The sequence below is a fragment of the Pseudophryne corroboree genome, chromosome 12, assembly GCF_028390025.1.
Source record: "Pseudophryne corroboree isolate aPseCor3 chromosome 12, aPseCor3.hap2, whole genome shotgun sequence".
NCBI lineage: Eukaryota > Metazoa > Chordata > Amphibia > Anura > Myobatrachidae > Pseudophryne > Pseudophryne corroboree.
In genome coordinates this window covers 174264582-174282226 of record NC_086455.1, presented here as the reverse complement: position 1 = coordinate 174282226, position 17645 = coordinate 174264582, and the positions used below count along the sequence as shown (strand labels likewise).

The following is a 17645-nucleotide window of genomic DNA, read 5'->3' as shown; positions in this document are numbered from 1 at the left end:
CTCCAGCATCCAGGGGCAGATGTACTAATCCGTGGAGAGAGATATAAGAGGTGATTGGCTGATTCTGTATCTCTCTCCACGGATTAGTACATCTCTTCCCCGGTGTGGAAACAAGGTATAATCTCTCTCCTATACTGGAAGCCATTTATCATGTCCTCTGTGTTACTAATGGGTAACTTCTGTGTAAAAGTGACATCACCGTTATGATGTCACTATGTTGTATTTCTCGGTGTAATACTACCATTAGCGGGATTGTATTGTGACTGTGAGACACAGGAACTCACTATAGCATCAGTCTCTCATCGCTAAGTGCTTTCCATCTGGCCTCACCGAGCGCCGTCACGCCTTCCTGTCTGGGGGCCGTCTGTATACTTGCTGGTCACCCGCTCATCATTATATAGTCTGTGAGAGAGAGGATTGTGTGTTCCGCTGTACTGACCACCTTACCCTGTCTTGCCTTTGCAGGAATGGGATAGCGAATTGCCGAATGAGGACCGAGAGCGAGCCATCCTGCGGTTCTCCAGTAGTCAGCAGTGACCCCAAAGAGGACCACAATTACAGCAGCGCCAAATCCACCAATAAACGGAGCTCGTCCCCCGCCAGTGACTCCGTCTCCTCCTCCTCTGCCGATGACCATTTCGAGTTCGCAGCCAAAGTCTGCCGGGACGGCAGCGACTTCAGCTTCCAGAGCCACGAGAGTTACAGCGAGACGGAGGAGGAGGACAAGAAACAGGCCAAGAAGGATGCCAAGGATTCCCTGGGGGACAGCGGCTACTCGTCGCAACACAAGAAAAAACAGCACTTGCTGAAAGTGCGACGGATCCCCAGCGACGCCCTGCCGCTGAAAAAGAGACGCACAGAAAAGCCGCCTGAAAGCGATGATGAGGAGATGAAAGAGGCGGCCGGGTCCCTCTTGCACTTGGCAGGGATCCGCTCTTGTTTGAATAACATCACCAATCGGACGGCTAAAGGGCAGAAGGACAAAGAAACTGCTAAAAATTAGAGGAAATTATTCAATTCTTTGAACTTTTGAAACAGTTTCTTTCCGCACGTCAGGTGAATTCTAATGATTTTGTGGCAATATCAACAATTTTCTTTTTTCCCCTTTTTTAATATAATTTTATTTTATTTTTTCTATTTTTTGGGGGGATGGGGGGAACCCTTAAAGTGTTTATTTTTTAAAGGATATTGAAGCCATAGAACTCAGCCAATTTGCAAATGCTTTTTCATTTACCGAAGGAAAAAAAAAATCAGAAGCCAAAATCAAGGTGGCGCTCGCCAAGCACCCGGGCAGGGATTGTAATCCGCCAGTGGCAACGGCACGATCCTACGCCGAAAATTAGAGGCCCCCGCCCACTAAAAGTCAGGGGGACGGGGACGGTTTCAAAACAGAAAAGAAGTTGCAGCCTTTATTAAGTCCTGTACAAAAAATGACTAATTTGGTACAATGTACTGTACTACAGATACAGTAACGGAGAGTAGAAGCCAAGCACTGAGTATACTGTGCTAAACATCACACAGTATACACTCTACAACATCTTCACCTCTACCATGCCATGGAATGGAGTGCTGCTGCAGAGTTTCCTGTACAATCCTGATTTCTTCTGGAAATAAACCCATTGGTCAGCAATGAAGTCCAGGACTCCCCCCAACGAGACAGCGATACAAAACTACTTCTGTCGTTCAGCTGCCGGATTGGACCAGATGGATGGGTCTTGCAACTGGCCAGCAAGGCGAGGGTTCCACCATCCTGGATCATTTCCAGGATAGGCTGCAAGTGCCGCAGGAACTGCCTCAGTATTACGCTGTTCGGAAGCATATTATTGCCTGGATGAAGCAAAGCCGCTCACCGCGCAGGCACTGAGGGGATTTACCATCCAATGTCACACAGTGATGCATGGGTTCTCATACAAATAAGGTTTTTGGGGCTTATTTTTTTATTTTTTAAATCAAAGACAAAACAGCAGTTCTTGTACGGTAAATAATGTATTTAGCATGACGCATGAATTATTTTCATATAAATAGAGAAAATAGAGAAAAAAGGCAACACCTCTAATTTTTAGGCCACGGGCCTTGGACTTCATTTCCCCCTTTTTTTTTTTGCGTTCTGCTTTTATTTCATTTTTGATTTTCTTTTTTCTCCTTTGTGGAAGCAGGTTTCTAAGGTCTAGCCTTCTTCAGGGAAATACATTGACTGTTGGGGAACTTTCTCTGCAATATTCTAATAATTACAATTGTCATTCTCTGGTAGGGCCTGGATGGTTGAACTTAAACTGCCTTGTCTGCACATTCAGCCCCCCACGCCCCTACTGTGCTTCTCTGTTTATATATAATGTCTTTCTCCTTTCTGTCTACATGGATAACACGAGGCAATAATTTGTTGGCAAACGGAGTAGTGACTGTGGCTGCTGGGGTGTTCTGGCTCCAGAGAGCCCCACCTGCTGGGTGACCACTGCCCCGGGGCAACTTCCGTGGCGCATCGTCTAGAGTCGGGCCTAGCTGTGTGTGATTTGTGGGTGCACGGTGCTTGAAATAGAACATTTGATGACGTGAATTATGTTTACCTTCGGTGCAGTCCCATCCCCCGTCTGACTATAATGCCCGCTTCCATTTTGTATTGTGTCTGTGACCCCCAGATTATTTTTTTCCCCGGTTTCCTATTTCAGTGTTTAATGACTTGCTATGGATCGTGATGATGAATTCCATGTGCGAAACATTAGAGTGGAATTTAAAAAAATATATATATTTTTCTATAAAACTCGAGTCCATCTAAGGACATACACCGATAATTGTATTTACCTGTATACGTAACGTAAAGGGGCCCTCCAACCCCGGAGGGGCCCGTCATCATGAAAGTGCGTTTGGGGGGTCCTTGTTTCCGCTGCCGTAGATAGGACAGATTTCTGCAGACCTGGGCTTATTTCTTGTCGTATCCACATGTAACTAAACGCATCCCTGGAGAGGGCGGACAGCTTTATGTTACCCCTGCCGCGTCCCGCTACAACCGTCAGATTCTCCTGCCCACGTAGTCCGTTCACCAGGAAGATCTATACGTTACCTAAGACCTGTGCTGTGAGTGCAAGGCCTCAGACACTGTAGTACTGTATGCCACACACACGCTTTCTACACTTTCATTCTTTAAGTAAAACATAAAGGCATAGAGCTTGAATCTTATGGCAGTGCCTCTGCAGCCACGCGATAGGTGCAGACACTGCCAGCTGTAGTTTTTGGCCAAAGACTCAGAGCTTGTAAGAGCATCAGCTGATGCACATACAGATGTGTGCTCATACATAGTTGCTGCGGTCACGCCAAACAGAACTCCTCAGCACGCCATGTGTCAGGTGTCTTTTATGCTGAAAATGCGTCTTAGACACAATGCAACTAGGACGCACCAGGAGACTGCGCTGAGAGATGTGATATGTGACATCTGTATACTGTGTGACTGAGTCTGTACAGGAAGTGCTACAATGTAGCATCCGCAGCTTTTTTCCAATACAAGTTGTGTTCTGCTCCGTATACAGACTCAGTCACACACAGTATACAAGTGTCCTATATACCATTACTCAGCGCAGTCTCTTGGTGCGTCCTAGTCACATTGTGCTCCGTATACAGCCTCAGTCACACACAGTATACAGTTGTCACATTACTCACCGCAGTCTCCTGGTGCGTCCTAGTCTGTTTGGCAGCCGTGCGTGGCACTACTGTCTGATTCTCGCTGTGATACTGGTGCTATTAGTGTCTATAGCTCATTTAGCAGTAGTTCTTGACTTAACGCTAGCAAACGGCTTCCAGCGTGTATTTGAAACTTTTAGATCATAAAAATAAATTTGAGTCCCCCTTCTGACAATGAAATCTACCTTACTCCCCTCCCCTTGCTCTATGCTCTCTGAGTCTCGGGAAATCTCCCTGCGTGGCTGGTGTAGGGCTGGTTCTGCCTGCACTGCTGCAGTGATACATGGGGCACTTAGGACACTTCCACCCAGCCCTGTCTTACAGCTGCCTGGGGTCACACTGCAATGTGCCACTCGCCCACTCTAGCCACTTCAAACACTTTATTTTCACATCTATATCATTTTATGTTAATAGTGTTTTTGTTGCACTGGTTCTCTACAAGCTGCCCATAGCACAGGGGGGAGCCAGTGGCAACTGTAAGCATGCTATGTGCCAATTGCTGGGCAGCCGGCCCTCAGGCACATGCACACTGCCACGTGTTGTGTCACTGCCGTTAGGACGCAGGTTAGTGTTACTATACACAATTGCTTTGATATAACAGAATGAAGCCACTTATCTGTTAATAGTGATACGCTGTTGTGTGATGTTATAGAGGTCGGGGGAGCGAGTTCTTCTGTGTCTGATCACTGAGCTCCCGCAGGCGTTGCACCAGAGAACAAGGCTCACGTGTTACATAGTAATAAGCCCTGGTGGCCTCTCTCCATTTTCCCTGTAATAAATAAATAATGAACCTGAGGGTAAATGTCCTCTCCCCAAACTAGCCATGACCCCACGTGTTGTGTTACAATGGTAGACTATTGGGTGTAATGTTTTTGTTGGGTGTTTTCTCCTGGCAGAGAGCAGCCGCTAAGCCCACTTTACAGGGGAGGGGGCGCTGTCTACTTCATATTGTGTGTGACTGCGGGCACTGCGTCGTCTTAGGGTGCCAAACTGCCCACAACCCCTCTGCTATCAGTACATAGCTATATTTGTGCAAAAGCAGATGCATCACAAAATGGCATTTGCACTTTTATTGGTTGGTGGTGACCAGGAGATGTGTGTGTGCGATCCGCACCCCGCCTCGGCGTCTGTCAGTGCCACTGTGTGATAAGCATATGGGGGGGGGGGGGGACGGACGGACGGACAAGTTATAGAATGAAGCGATCTGTGCCAATTGTATTCCTCTGCCACAAGCACTGCCGCCTGCATGAGCGTCTGTCCCGCCTCTCCTGTATTGTGCGGCTCCCTGGCATCAGGTGCCCTTTACATTTTCATTTACATATATTTTTCTAGAAACATAATGCAATTCACTGCCAAAACCCAGCTCGTTCCCCTCACCCCGTCTGCTCGCCAGCGCTCCGTGGCGGAAAGCGTCAGTTGTGTCAGTGTCGCATTGCCTGTCGCTGTAGCAGATTACACCCCAGCCTCACTCACTACATCACGTTTTTCTGATATTAATATTGTGTATGTCTGTACGGGAAGCATTTTACACTTGTAGATTTTTATTTTATGGACTTTGTAACATTTCTAAGATTTTTTTTATTATTATTTTATTAAGTGATAAAGCAATCAAAAAAAAAAGTTTGATATGGTTAACCTGTGCACTGCCAGAGCGCCCTGCGTTGCATGGTAAGCTGTCCCTGCAGTATAACAGGGTGGTTGGTTCATCGCCCTCCTGTGGAGGATCCGGAGTGCTGCATGCAGCATATTGCACTGCAGTTAGCTTCAGGACCCTCTGGAGCAGTGGAAGGATTAACAGGGGATTTATAGAGGTGTCTGCATTCATCTGGCCAACAAACCAGGAGAGTGCAGTGGAAAAAAAATGCAATATTTCTTTTCTGTAGGTGTGTGTAGCTGCTGGAGAACTGCGAATGAGAAGGAGCGCCGCGCTGCACTCTCTGTTCAGGTAAACGAGCAGACGGAAAGCGAGTGCGGTCGCTGACTAAGTACAAAGTTGATTTAAATGCATACTTTTCTGCATTTCACATTTTCTTGATGTGTAATCATATTGCCAAAGAACCAATTTCATCAATTAATGTAAATAACACTTCCCCAAAATCTACCATAACGTTTCTGTGATGTATTGTCTTCCAGTTGCAATAAAAATTTACTGAGTTGCATCAATTTTCGTAGTGGTCGTCTGCCTTTGTCCCGTGCGCCTGGGAGGATTACACCTGGCGCTGTGCGCTCGTTACAGTGCGTTTCACATCGCACAGGCGCCAGAGGAGCGCAAGCTGCGACCAGCGAATCCTAGTACGTTTGTAGATATGATAATACGCCGGATCCATCTTCCGTGACGCAGAAATGGGAAATGAGAATTCCTGGCATTGGGGAAACTGGTTTTACCTCCATATAAAGAGCACATCTCACTGACGCGTCCATTTGTAGTAAACACACGAGCCTGCGTGTTACCTGCTGTCATCCTATCACCTGAAGATAGGAGCTAACGCTGGTTCCCTGGCTGTCCTGTGACGGTCACGTCATCAAATCATCATTCTCTATGAAGTATTCATCCAAAGTAAGTGGCATAAAAGAGGTTCTGCAGCAACTGTTCCATGCATCCAGAAGTAAGTGATCCCAGGAGGAGGAGCCTGGTGGCGGCACTGCTTATTCTTATCACCAGTGTGCAGGTGGCCCCTGCACACTGGTAATCTCCTCCTCACTGACACATACCTCTCTCCCCTCCAATCTATCCTCAGTGCGGCTACCCGGCTCATCTTCCTCACCAAACGCACTACGTCCACCTCCCCTCTCCTACAGGCCCTTCCCTTTCACAATCCAATTCATACTTCTCACACTCACTTACAAAGCCCTCACCCACTCCTCTCCCATCTACATCTCTGACCTTCTCTCCCTTTACTCTCCCACCTATCCTCTTCACTCTGCTAATGCACGCCACCTCTCCTGCCTACTCCTACCTCCAAAATTCTGCATGAGCTGCTCCCTACCTCTGGAATTCTCTACCTCTCCACCTCTCTACAAAACTTCAAACGGGCTCTCAAGACCCACTTCTTCACCAAACCCAGCCAAATCTCCTCCTAACCCTCTGTTCCATGCTCACTGTCTACCCGTCTGTGTCTCCCCTGTCTGTCTGCCCCTCCCCTTTAGAATGTAAGCTCTCACGAGCAGGGTCCTTTTCTCTCATGTGCTTATCCCTCTTACTGATACCATCATCTACTCCATGCTCCTTACCCTCTGTTACTGCCATCCTGTTGCTTATGTCAGCGTCCTGTCCCCTGATGCAGCGATGTTTATATGCCGTGTGCGTGTCCTGCATTGTCCTGCGCTCTTGTTGTGCTCATGTGTTTCTGTACTTTGTTACGCATATAAATAAAGGAGAAAAAGAAAGTAGTGATGTCCCTGCTCCTGTGTCTGACCTTATGTAGGAGTGACGGCTGGTAACAAAGCGTGGGAGCAGGGGCCTACTCAAGGCAAGACATTAGGGGGGATCCGGTCTGAAGATCGACAGTGTCTAGGTCGACCACTATAGGTCGACATGGATGGAAGGTCGACAGGGTTTCTAGGTCGACATGTGCTAGGTCGACAGTTCTAAAGGTCGACATGAGTTTTTCAAATTTTTTTCTGTTTTTGAATTTTTTCATACTTAACGATCCACGTGGACTACGATTGGAACGGTAAAGTGTGCCAAGCGGTAGCGGAGCGAAGGCACCATGCCCGAAGCATGGCGAGCGAACGCGGTGCACTAATTTGGGATCCCGGTCACTCTACGAAGAAAACGACACAAAAAAAAAAAAATCCTCATGTCGACCTTTAGACCTGTTGACCTAGCACATGTCGACCTAGAAACCCTGTCGACCTTCCATCCATGTCGACCTAGTGACTGTCGACCTATAGTGGTCGACCTAGACACTGTCGATTTGATGAACCACACCCCATTAGGGATAGCCCTGCTTCAGCACAGATGGATAAATCAAACTAACTGAGTTACTGTACTAAATGTCACCTGTGCCTAAGCATGGATATCCTGAAAACTTGGGAGTGTTGGGATGCTTTAAGGGCTGCGTTTGAGAACCACTGCCTTACTACCTGGACAGTCTGCTGATTCTTATTAGAAAATACAGTAATGCAGATGTAACGTGCAGTGGGAGTTATCTAATTTGCAGTGTAAATATAAAAAGTGTGGGCTATATGCAGAAGCAGCCAGTATTTATTTACCCTGCACAGAAACAATTTACATGTATTTGCTCCCCTTGCATGGCAGCATGGTGTGTTCCAGACACAACGTTACTACTTTTTTTGTTTGTTTCTGCTTTACTTACAAATGAGAATCCGGTACTGTGAGTGACAACTCAAACTTAAAATACACATAGAAAAATAAAATCTATAATGTATCTTGTCACATGCAAGAATAGCAGCAGCCTCTGTACTACTTACACACTGGGACAGGACTCAGGAGGACTACTTGGTTCTGCTGATGCACGCAAGATAGAGCTAGTGATGTTGTTGTGCTCCAGCTGGGGGGCCCTCTGACAGAGGGGGGGCTTGGGGTACAGTATCTCCTGTGGCCAGTGTCGGACTGGGGCATGAAGGTCCCATCGGGGAAAAGCTGTGGTGGGGGCCCATGTTTAGGGGTGTGGTTAACCACCTCAGAGATTTTGGATAGCCATTAGAGAGTGCATGGGCCCCTTGATGAATGAAAATATATATATATATATATATATATATATATATATATAAAATGTATTTATTTTTTTATTAAATATTGATGGTGCATGTATGATAGACATATGTATAACTCAAGTGCATATCCCAGAACATGATTCCCAGAGGAGAGCCAGACCCAACCCTGCCTGTGGCCCCCGCTTAATCTGGCCATGAGTGTGATGATGAGTCCATTGCTGGTGGGTCTACTGATCCCTGGGGTTACCCAATGCCCACACTGGCACATTGTCATGCCAACATAGGGAGAATTTATAAAATGTGTATTTCCTATCTATTGCGTTGATTGAATAAGCCCCTTGTGGCGTGCAGATTATTCTTCGTAGTCCTCTGGAGCCGTGAACCGAAATTAGCTGGTCTGGCAGTGCGGGATTATTTATATAGCGCACACACATTCTGCAGCGCTGTACAGAGAATATTTAGCCATCCCTGCCCCAGTGGAGCTTACACTCTATTCCCTATTATATGTACACACACACACTCAGGTTAATTTTTGTTGGGAGCCAATTAACCTACCAGTATATTGTTGGATTGTGGGAGGGAACCGGAGGACCCATGGTGGGAATTGAACCCATGACCTCAGTGCGGTGAGGCAGCAATGCTAACCACTACGCCATCCGTGCTGCACTTGCTCGCAGCTAGCTGAGTTGACCCCTAAGTCTATCAGGCTCCTGTTGCTTGGATTCAGGGCCCTAGTAACGGGGGACCGGCAGTAGCAGCGCTGAGCGTACAATGTGGCATTCTGTCACTGGATGATGCGTAAAATGATATTGTAGCATGACTCCAGAATGTGGGAGCGGCTGTTGTGATAATGAGCGCCGGATATTCAGTGTTTTCTGCAGAGATGAGAATGTTTGTTATTTATATAAAGTCTGTGCAGAAACATTTCCATCTGTGCTGCTTCCTCCTGGCAGCAGCGCACGCCGTACAATCCTGCACCAAATTAATTACACCAAACAAGAGGGAAAAAAAGCTGTTACCGCCAAACGGCGCTTACTCCCCCCCGTATACGTCACTTTCTGTATCCTCCGTCACACATTCCGCACATTCACCCATCGGGCCCCTGTCACATACATAGAGCTCTGATATAACACATTCTGAGTACTCTGAATATTAGCCTGTCAGAAAGGGTTTGTACATATCCCCCTTCAACGTTCACTAAATCACTTTATCCTTCAGCCCGACCTATAATCAGATTGAACACTCATTGTCATTCACCGTCCTGGGAAACGACCAGTTTAGTTGTCCCCTCGGCGCGGTGTCACCGGCAAGGGTCAGTCTGCGGGAAAGAGCAAAATTCAAGGCTTAAAAGCATCGGGAGCAGCGACGGTCAGGCAGGTATATCCGCCACTGCAGTGAGCCACTGCCATGGCTACACTGTGAATGGCAGTGACTTCCTATTGGAAGTGCTGCCCACCAGTCACCCGCAGAACAGGCAGTACTGTATGTGACATCACTGAGTATGCAACCTATCCAGTCACTAGGAGCCAGTGACATCACTGAGAGCGATCCAGTCACTAGGAGCCAGTGACCTCACTGAGAGCGCAGCCTATCCTGTCACTAGGAGCCAGTGACATCACTGAGAGTACAGCCTATCCAGTCACTAGGAGCCAGTGACATCACTGAGTATGCAACCTATCCAGTCACTAGGAGCCAGTGACATCACTGAGAGCGATCCAGTCACTAGGAGCCAGTGACATCACTGAGAGCGATCCAGTCACTAGGAGCCAGTGACATCACTGAGAGCGATCCAGTCACTAGGAGCCAGTGACATCACTGAGAGCGATCCAGTCACTAGGAGCCAGTGACATCACTGAGAGCGATCCAGTCACTAGGAGCCAGTGACCTCACTGAGAGCGCAGCCTATCCTGTCACTAGGAGCCAGTGACATCACTGAGAGTACAGCCTATCCAGTCACTAGGAGCCAGTGACATCACTGAGTATGCAACCTATCCAGTCACTAGGAGCCAGTGACATCACTGAGAGCGATCCAGTCACTAGGAGCCAGTGACCTCACTGAGAGCGCAGCCTATCCTGTCACTAGGAGCCAGTGACATCACTGAGAGTACAGCCTATCCAGTCACTAGGAGCCAGTGACATCACTGAGTATGCAACCTATCCAGTCACTAGGAGCCAGTGACATCACTGAGAGCGATCCAGTCACTAGGAGCCAGTGACATCACTGAGAGCGATCCAGTCACTAGGAGCCAGTGACATCACTGAGAGCGATCCAGTCACTAGGAGCCAGTGACATCACTGAGAGCGATCCAGTCACTAGGAGCCAGTGACATCACTGAGAGCGATCCAGTCACTAGGAGCCAGTGACCTCACTGAGAGCGCAGCCTATCCTGTCACTAGGAGCCAGTGACATCACTGAGAGTACAGCCTATCCAGTCACTAGGAGCCAGTGACATCACTGAGAGCGATCCAGTCACTAGGAGCCAGTGACATCACTGAGAGCGATCCAGTCACTAGGAGCCAGTGACCTCACTGAGAGCGCAGCCTATCCTGTCACTAGGAGCCAGTGACATCACTGAGAGTGCAGCCTATCCAGTCACTAGGAGCCAGTGACATCACTGAGAGTGCAGCCTATCCATTTACTAGAAGCCAGTGACATCACTGAGAGTGCAGCCTATCCTGTTACTAGAAGCCAGTGACATCACTGAGTGTGCAGCCTATCCAGTCACTAGGAGCCAGTGACATCATGAGAGCGCAGCCTATCCAGTCACTAGGAGCCAGTGACATCACTGAGAGTGCAGCCTATCCATTTACTAGAAGCCAGTGACATCACTGAGTGTGCAGCCTATCCAGTCACTAGGAGCCAGTGACATCACTGAGAGTGCAGCCTATCCCTTTACTAGAAGCCAGTGACATCACTGAGAGTGCAGCCTATCCCGTTACTAGAAGCCAGTGACATCACTGAGTGTGCAGCCTATCCAGTCACTAGGAGCCAGTGACATCACTGAGAGTGCAGCCTATCCCTTTACTAGAAGCCAGTGACATCACTGAGAGTACAGTCTATCCAGTCACTAGTAATCAGTGAAAGTGCAGCCTATCCAGTCACTAGGAGCCAGTGACCTCACTGAGAGCGTGGCCTATGCAGGAAGGCAAGCACAGTCCCATCCCCAACTCCATAACTGACCCTAAGGGTGAGAGATTAGCGCAATTTCATCATTTGTTTCAGAGTTTCTCAGTAAAGCTGGGTACACACTACACTAGATGGTATTTTAAACAATATCATGTTTACGCACAATATCGTTAATGATGCGCGCTCCCCCGGGGCGTTAACGAGGTTCTGTCACCTGTACATGCAGGTCAGGTTCAGCGATATCATCGGACACTGCATGTTCGGGATGGCGGCCGGGTGACGTCAGTGTGTATGCACACTATCGTTTGCCCAGGAGTTCAGGGGAAACCCTGACGGTATCGCTCATGGAGCGTATAATCATCCAGCGTGTTCCCGGCTGACGCCTGTGGCTGCCATGAGGAAATGCGGACACTCCAGGGTGCGGTGGTTCGGGGTAGTCTGTGTGTGAGAATGTAGTGACGTATGAACACGTGACTGCTATATTATATATTATCACCGTCTCTTGTCCCAATTCCTCGTATCTCCGTTTATTTTCCTATTCCGGCGTGAGGACCTGGGCATGAAGTAGTTACATCCCTCCTGCTGATGGCTATATTCATGTGGGGGTCCCGGTCGCAGCATAGAGGAGCTATAAATTCAGTCTGCGGTAAAGAGGCTCATTCACAGTGACAAGCCAGCTCCACCTCGCCCCCGGCTCTCCGTTGAGGAAGTGGCCACTTCTCACAGTTCTATAGAAACACCACTAATAAATCCAGATGATGGCGAGGGTGAAGCGCTGCGTGACCAGCAACCCAACGCGGACTGAGCTCACATCTCCCGAGTCTAGAGAGACCCAGCGTATACATATGGGTGGAGGTGCTGCTGTATAACCTACAGGTCACATGACACTATCCGGCTAACCTCTCCCGTCTCCCCGTTACATGACGTCACTCTGCGCCTGATTCCACCTCACCGTATTATCCGCATCATATTCCTGGAAATGGCCAATACACATGGTGTTGATCTCTCTACAGTAGGGGGTAAGCAATAAACGGCCCTCCATCACCTGTGGGACTACACATCCCAGCATGCCATACTACAGATTGACAGGAAGAGGGCGTTTTGTGGGTGGCAACTGACCGTTTTCTGGGAGTAGTTGGAAAAACACAGGCGGGTCCAAGCGTTTGCAGGGCGGGTGTCTGACGTCAATTCCGGTCCCGGACAGGCTGAAGTGATCGCAGCGGCTGAGTAAGTCCAGACCTACTCAGAAACTGCACAAAACTTTTTCGTACCGCTCGGCTGCACATGCGATCGCACACTTGCAAAGCAAAAATACACTCCCCTATAGGCGACAACTATCTGATCACAGCGCTGCAAAAAAATGGCAAGCGAGCGATCAGGTCTGAATGACCCCCCACTGCCCGCCCTTACTAGAGTAATCATCTGGCCTGTGTAACTGTAAGTGGACGAAGTCCTGTTGCTCCATTAGAATGTCTGCATAGGATAATACCTGCACTTACCCGCTGGTTATTCCCAGAGAGGGTCAGGTAGGTAGCGGCCAAGTGTGTTTCAGGGGCATCTGACCCGCGTAATAATGTCTGAGCGAGCCCTGGAGCCATGCAATCCCCATCGCGTAACCGCTACCACAGACCGCGCTCCCCATCGCATCCCCTTTACCACAGACCGCGCTCCCCATTGCATCCCCTTTACCACAGACCGCGCTCCCCATTGTGTCACCGTTACCACAGACCGCGCTCCCCATCGCATCCCCTTTACCACAGACCGCGCTCCCCATAGTGTCCCCTTTACCACAGACCGCGCTCCCCATCGCATCCCCTTTACCACAGACCGCGCTCCCCATTGTGTCACCGTTACCACAGACCGCGCTCCCCATAACGTCCCCTTTATCACATACCGTGCTCCCCATAGTGTCCCCTTTACCACAGACTGCGCTCCCCATCGTGTCCCCTTTACCACAGACCTCGCTCACCATTGTGTCACCATTACCACAGACCGCACTCCCCATCACGTCCCCTTTACCACAGACCGCATTCCCCATCGTGTCCCCTTTACCACAGACTGCGCTCCCCATCGCGTCCCCTTTACCACAGACCGCGCTCCCCATCGCGTCCCCTTTATCACAGACCGTGCTCCCCATTGTGTCCCATTTATCACAGACCGCGCTCCCCATTGTGTCACCATTACCACAGACCGCGCTCCCCATCACATCCCCTTTATCACAGACCGCGTGTCCCCTTTACCACAGACCGCGCTCCCCATCGTGTCACCGTTACCACAGACCGCGCTCCCCATCACGTCCCCTTTATCACAGACCGCGCTCCCCATCACGTCCCCTTTACCACAGACCGCGCTCCCCATCGTGTCACAGTTACCACAGACCGCGCTCCCCATCGCGTCCCCTTTATCACAGACCGCGCTCCCCATCGCGTCCCCTTTATCACAGACCGCGCTCCCCATCACGTCCCCTTTATCACAAACCGCGCTCCCCATGGCGTCCCCTTTACCACAAACCGCGCTCCCCATCGCGTCTCCTTTACGACAAACCGCGCTCCCCATCGTGTCCCCTTTACGACAAACCGCGCTCCCCATCGTGTCCCCTTTACCACAGACTGCGCTCACCATCGTGTCCCCTTTACCACAGACTGCGCTCCCCATCGTGTCCCCTTTACCACAGACCGCGCTCCCCATCGCGTCCCCTTTACCACAGACCGCGTTCCCCATCGCGTCCCCTTTACCACAGACCGCGCTCCCCATCGCGTCACCTTTACCACAGACCGCGTCCCCTTTACCACAGACCGCGCTCCCCAGTGTCCCCTTTATCACAGACTGCGCTCCCCATCACGTCCCCTTTATCACAGGCCGCGCTCCCCAACATGTCACCGTTGCCACAGACCGCGCTCCCCATCGCGTCCCCTTTATCACAGACCGCATTCCCCATCGCGTCCCCTTTATCACAGACCGCATTCCCCATCGTGTCCCCTTTACCACAGACCGCGCTCCCCATCGTGTCACCGTTACCACAGACCGCGCTCCCCATGGCGTCCCCTTTACCACAGACTGCGCTCCCCATGGTGTCCCCTTTACCACAGACTGCGCTCCCCATCGTGTCCCCTTTACCACAGACCGCGCTCCCCATAGTGTCCCCTTTACCACAGACCGCGCTCCCCATCGTGTCCCCCTTACCACAGACCGCGCTCCCCATAGTGTCCCCTTTACCACAGACCGCGCTCCCCATTGTGTCCCATTTATCACAGACCGCGCTCCCCATTGTGTCACCGTTACCACAGACCGCGCTCCCCATCACGTCCCCTTTATCACATACCGCGCTCCCCATAGTGTCCCCTTTACCACAGACTGCGCTCCCCATCGTGTCCCCTTTACCACAGACTGCGCTCCCCATCGCGTCCCCTTTACCACAGACCGCGCTCCCCATCGCGTCCCCTTTACCACAGACCGCGCTCCCCATTGCATCCCCTTTACCACAGACCGCGCTCCCCATTGTGTCACCGTTACCACAGACCGCGCTCCCCATCGCATCCCCTTTACCACAGACCGCGCTCCCCATCGCGTCCCCTTTATCACAGACCGTGCTCCCCATTGTGTCCCATTTATCACAGACCGCGCTCCCCATTGTGTCACAATTACCACAGACCGCGCTCCCCATCACGTCCCCTTTATCACAGACCGCGCTCCCCATAGTGTCCCCTTTACCACAGACCGCGCTCCCCATCGTGTCCCCTTTACCACAGACCGCGCTCCCCATTGCATCCCCTTTACCACAGACCGCGCTCCCCATTGTGTCACCGTTACCACAGACCGCGCTCCCCATCGCGTCCCCTTTACCACAGACCGCGCTCCCCATCGCGTCCCCTTTATCACAGACCGTGCTCCCCATTGTGTCCCATTTATCACAGACCGCGCTCCCCATTGTGTCACAATTACCACAGACCGCGCTCCCCATCACGTCCCCTTTATCACAGACCGCGCTCCCCATAGTGTCCCCTTTACCACAGACCGCGCTCCCCATCGTGTCACCGTTACCACAGACCGCGCTCCCCATCACGTCCCCTTTATCACAGACCGCGCTCCCCATAGTGTCCCCTTTACCACAGACCGCGCTCCCCATCGTGTCACTGTTACCACAGACCGCGCTCCCCATCACGTCCCCTTTATCACAGACCGCGCTCCCCATAGTGTCCCCTTTACCACAGACCGCGCTCCCCATCGTGTCACCATTACCACAGACCGCGCTCCCCATCGCGTCCCCTTTATCACAGAACGCGCTCCCCATCACGTCCCCTTTATCACAGACCGCGCTCCCCATCACGTCCCCTTTATCACAAACCGCGCTCCCCATGGCGTCCCCTTTACGACAAACCGCGCTCCCCATCGTGTCCCCTTTACCACAGACTGCGCTCCCCATCGTGTCCCCTTTACCACAGACTGCGCTCCCCATCGTGTCCCCTTTACCACAGACCGCGCTCCCCATCGCGTCACCTTTACCACAGACCGCGCTCCCCATAGTGTCCCCTTTACCACAGACCGCGCTCCCCATCGCGTCACCTTTACCACAGACCGCGCTCCCCATCGCGTCACCTTTACCACAGACCGCGTTCCCCATCGCGTCCCCTTTACCACAGACCGCGCTCCCCAGTGTCCCCTTTATCACAGACTGCGCTCCCCATCACGTCCCCTTTATCACAGACCGCATTCCCCATCGCGTCCCCTTTATCACAGACCGCATTCCCCATCGTGTCCCCTTTACCACAGACCACGCTCCCCATGGCGTCCCCTTTACCACAGACCACGCTCCCCATGGCGTCCCCTTTACCACAGACTGCGCTCCCCATGGCGTCCCCTTTACCACAGACTGCGCTCCCCATGGCGTCCCCTTTACCACAGACTGCGCTCCCCATGGCGTCCCCTTTACCACAGACTGCGCTCCCCATCGCGTCCCCTTTACCACAGACCGCGCTCCCCATCGCGTCCCCTTTACCACAGACCGCGCTCCCCATCGTGTCCCCTTTACCACAGACCGCGCTCCCCAACATGTCACCGTTGCCACAGACCGCGCTCCCCATCGCGTCCCCTTTATCACAGACCGCATTCCCCATCGTGTCCCCTTTACCACAGACCGCGCTCCCCATTGTGTCCCCTTTACTACAGACCGCGCTCCCCATCGCGCCCCCTTTATCACAGACCGCGCTCCCCATCGCGTCCCCTTTATCACAGACCGCGCTCCCCATCACGTCCCCTTTATCACAGGCCACGCTCCCCAACATGTCACCGTTGCCACAGACCGCGCTCCCCATCGCGTCCCCTTTATCACAGACCGCATTCCCCATCGTGTCCCCTTTACCACAGACCGCGCTCCCCATCGTGTCACCGTTACCACAGACCACGCTCCCCATGGCGTCCCCTTTACCACAGACTGCGCTCCCCATCGCGTCCCCTTTACCACAGACCGCGCTCCCCATCGCATCCCCTTTACCACAGACCACGCTACCCATAGTGTCCCCTTTACCACAGACCGCGCTCCCCATCGTGTCACCATTACCACAGACCACGCTCCCCATGGCGTCCCCTTTACCACAGACTGCGCTCTCCATCGCGTCCCCTTTACCACAGACCGCGCTCCCCATCGCGTCCCCTTTACCACAGACCGCGCTCCCCATCGTGTCCCCTTTACCACAGACCGCGCTCCCCATCGTGTCCCCTTTACCACAGACCGCGCTCCCCATCGTGTCCCCTTTACCACAGACCGCGCTCCCCATCGCATCCCCTTTACCACAGACCGCGCTCCCCATCGCATCCCCTTTACCACAGACCACGCTACCCATAGTGTCCCCTTTACCACAGACCACGCTCCCCATCGTGTCACCGTTACCACAGACCACACTCCCCATGGCGTCCCCTTTACCACAGACTGCGCTCTCCATCGCTTCCCCTTTACCACAGACTGCGCTCCCCATCGCGTCCCCTTTACCACAGACCGCGCTCCCCATCATGTCCCCTTTACCACAGACCGCGCTCCCCATCGTGTCCCCTTTACCACAGACCGCGCTCCCCATCGTGTCCCCTTTACCACAGACCGCGCTCCCCATCGCGTCCCCTTTACCACAGACCGCGCTCCCCATCGCATCCTCTTTACCACAGACCACGCTCC

The 17645-nt window shown here is 51.7% G+C and overlaps 2 protein-coding genes across 4 annotated transcripts in view; one reads left to right on the top strand and one right to left on the bottom strand.

Moving 5' to 3' along the window:
- FOXN3 (forkhead box N3) overlaps positions 1-5835 on the top strand; it is a 166570-nt gene extending 160735 nt beyond the window's left edge. For all 3 annotated transcript variants that reach the window (XM_063948622.1, XM_063948621.1, XM_063948623.1), the window contains one exon: positions 466-5835. In XM_063948622.1, the coding sequence (XP_063804692.1) occupies positions 466-1003 (538 nt within the window). In that variant the 3' untranslated portion in view covers positions 1004-5835. The remainder of the gene's footprint in view (positions 1-465) is intronic.
- Positions 5836-16110: 10275 nt separating this feature from the next.
- LOC134980009 (loricrin-like) lies at positions 16111-17154 on the bottom strand. Its single transcript, XM_063946604.1, has one exon. The coding sequence runs from the start codon at positions 17152-17154 to the stop codon at positions 16111-16113; it is 1044 nt and encodes a 347-aa protein (XP_063802674.1).
- Between the last annotated feature and the right edge of the window lie 491 nt (positions 17155-17645).

Excerpts from the sequence above, each read along its gene's own strand:
- LOC134980009 (XM_063946604.1), bottom strand. The coding sequence starts at position 17,154 with ATGGGGAGCGCGGTCTGTGGTAAAGGGGACGCGATGGGGAGCGCGGTC.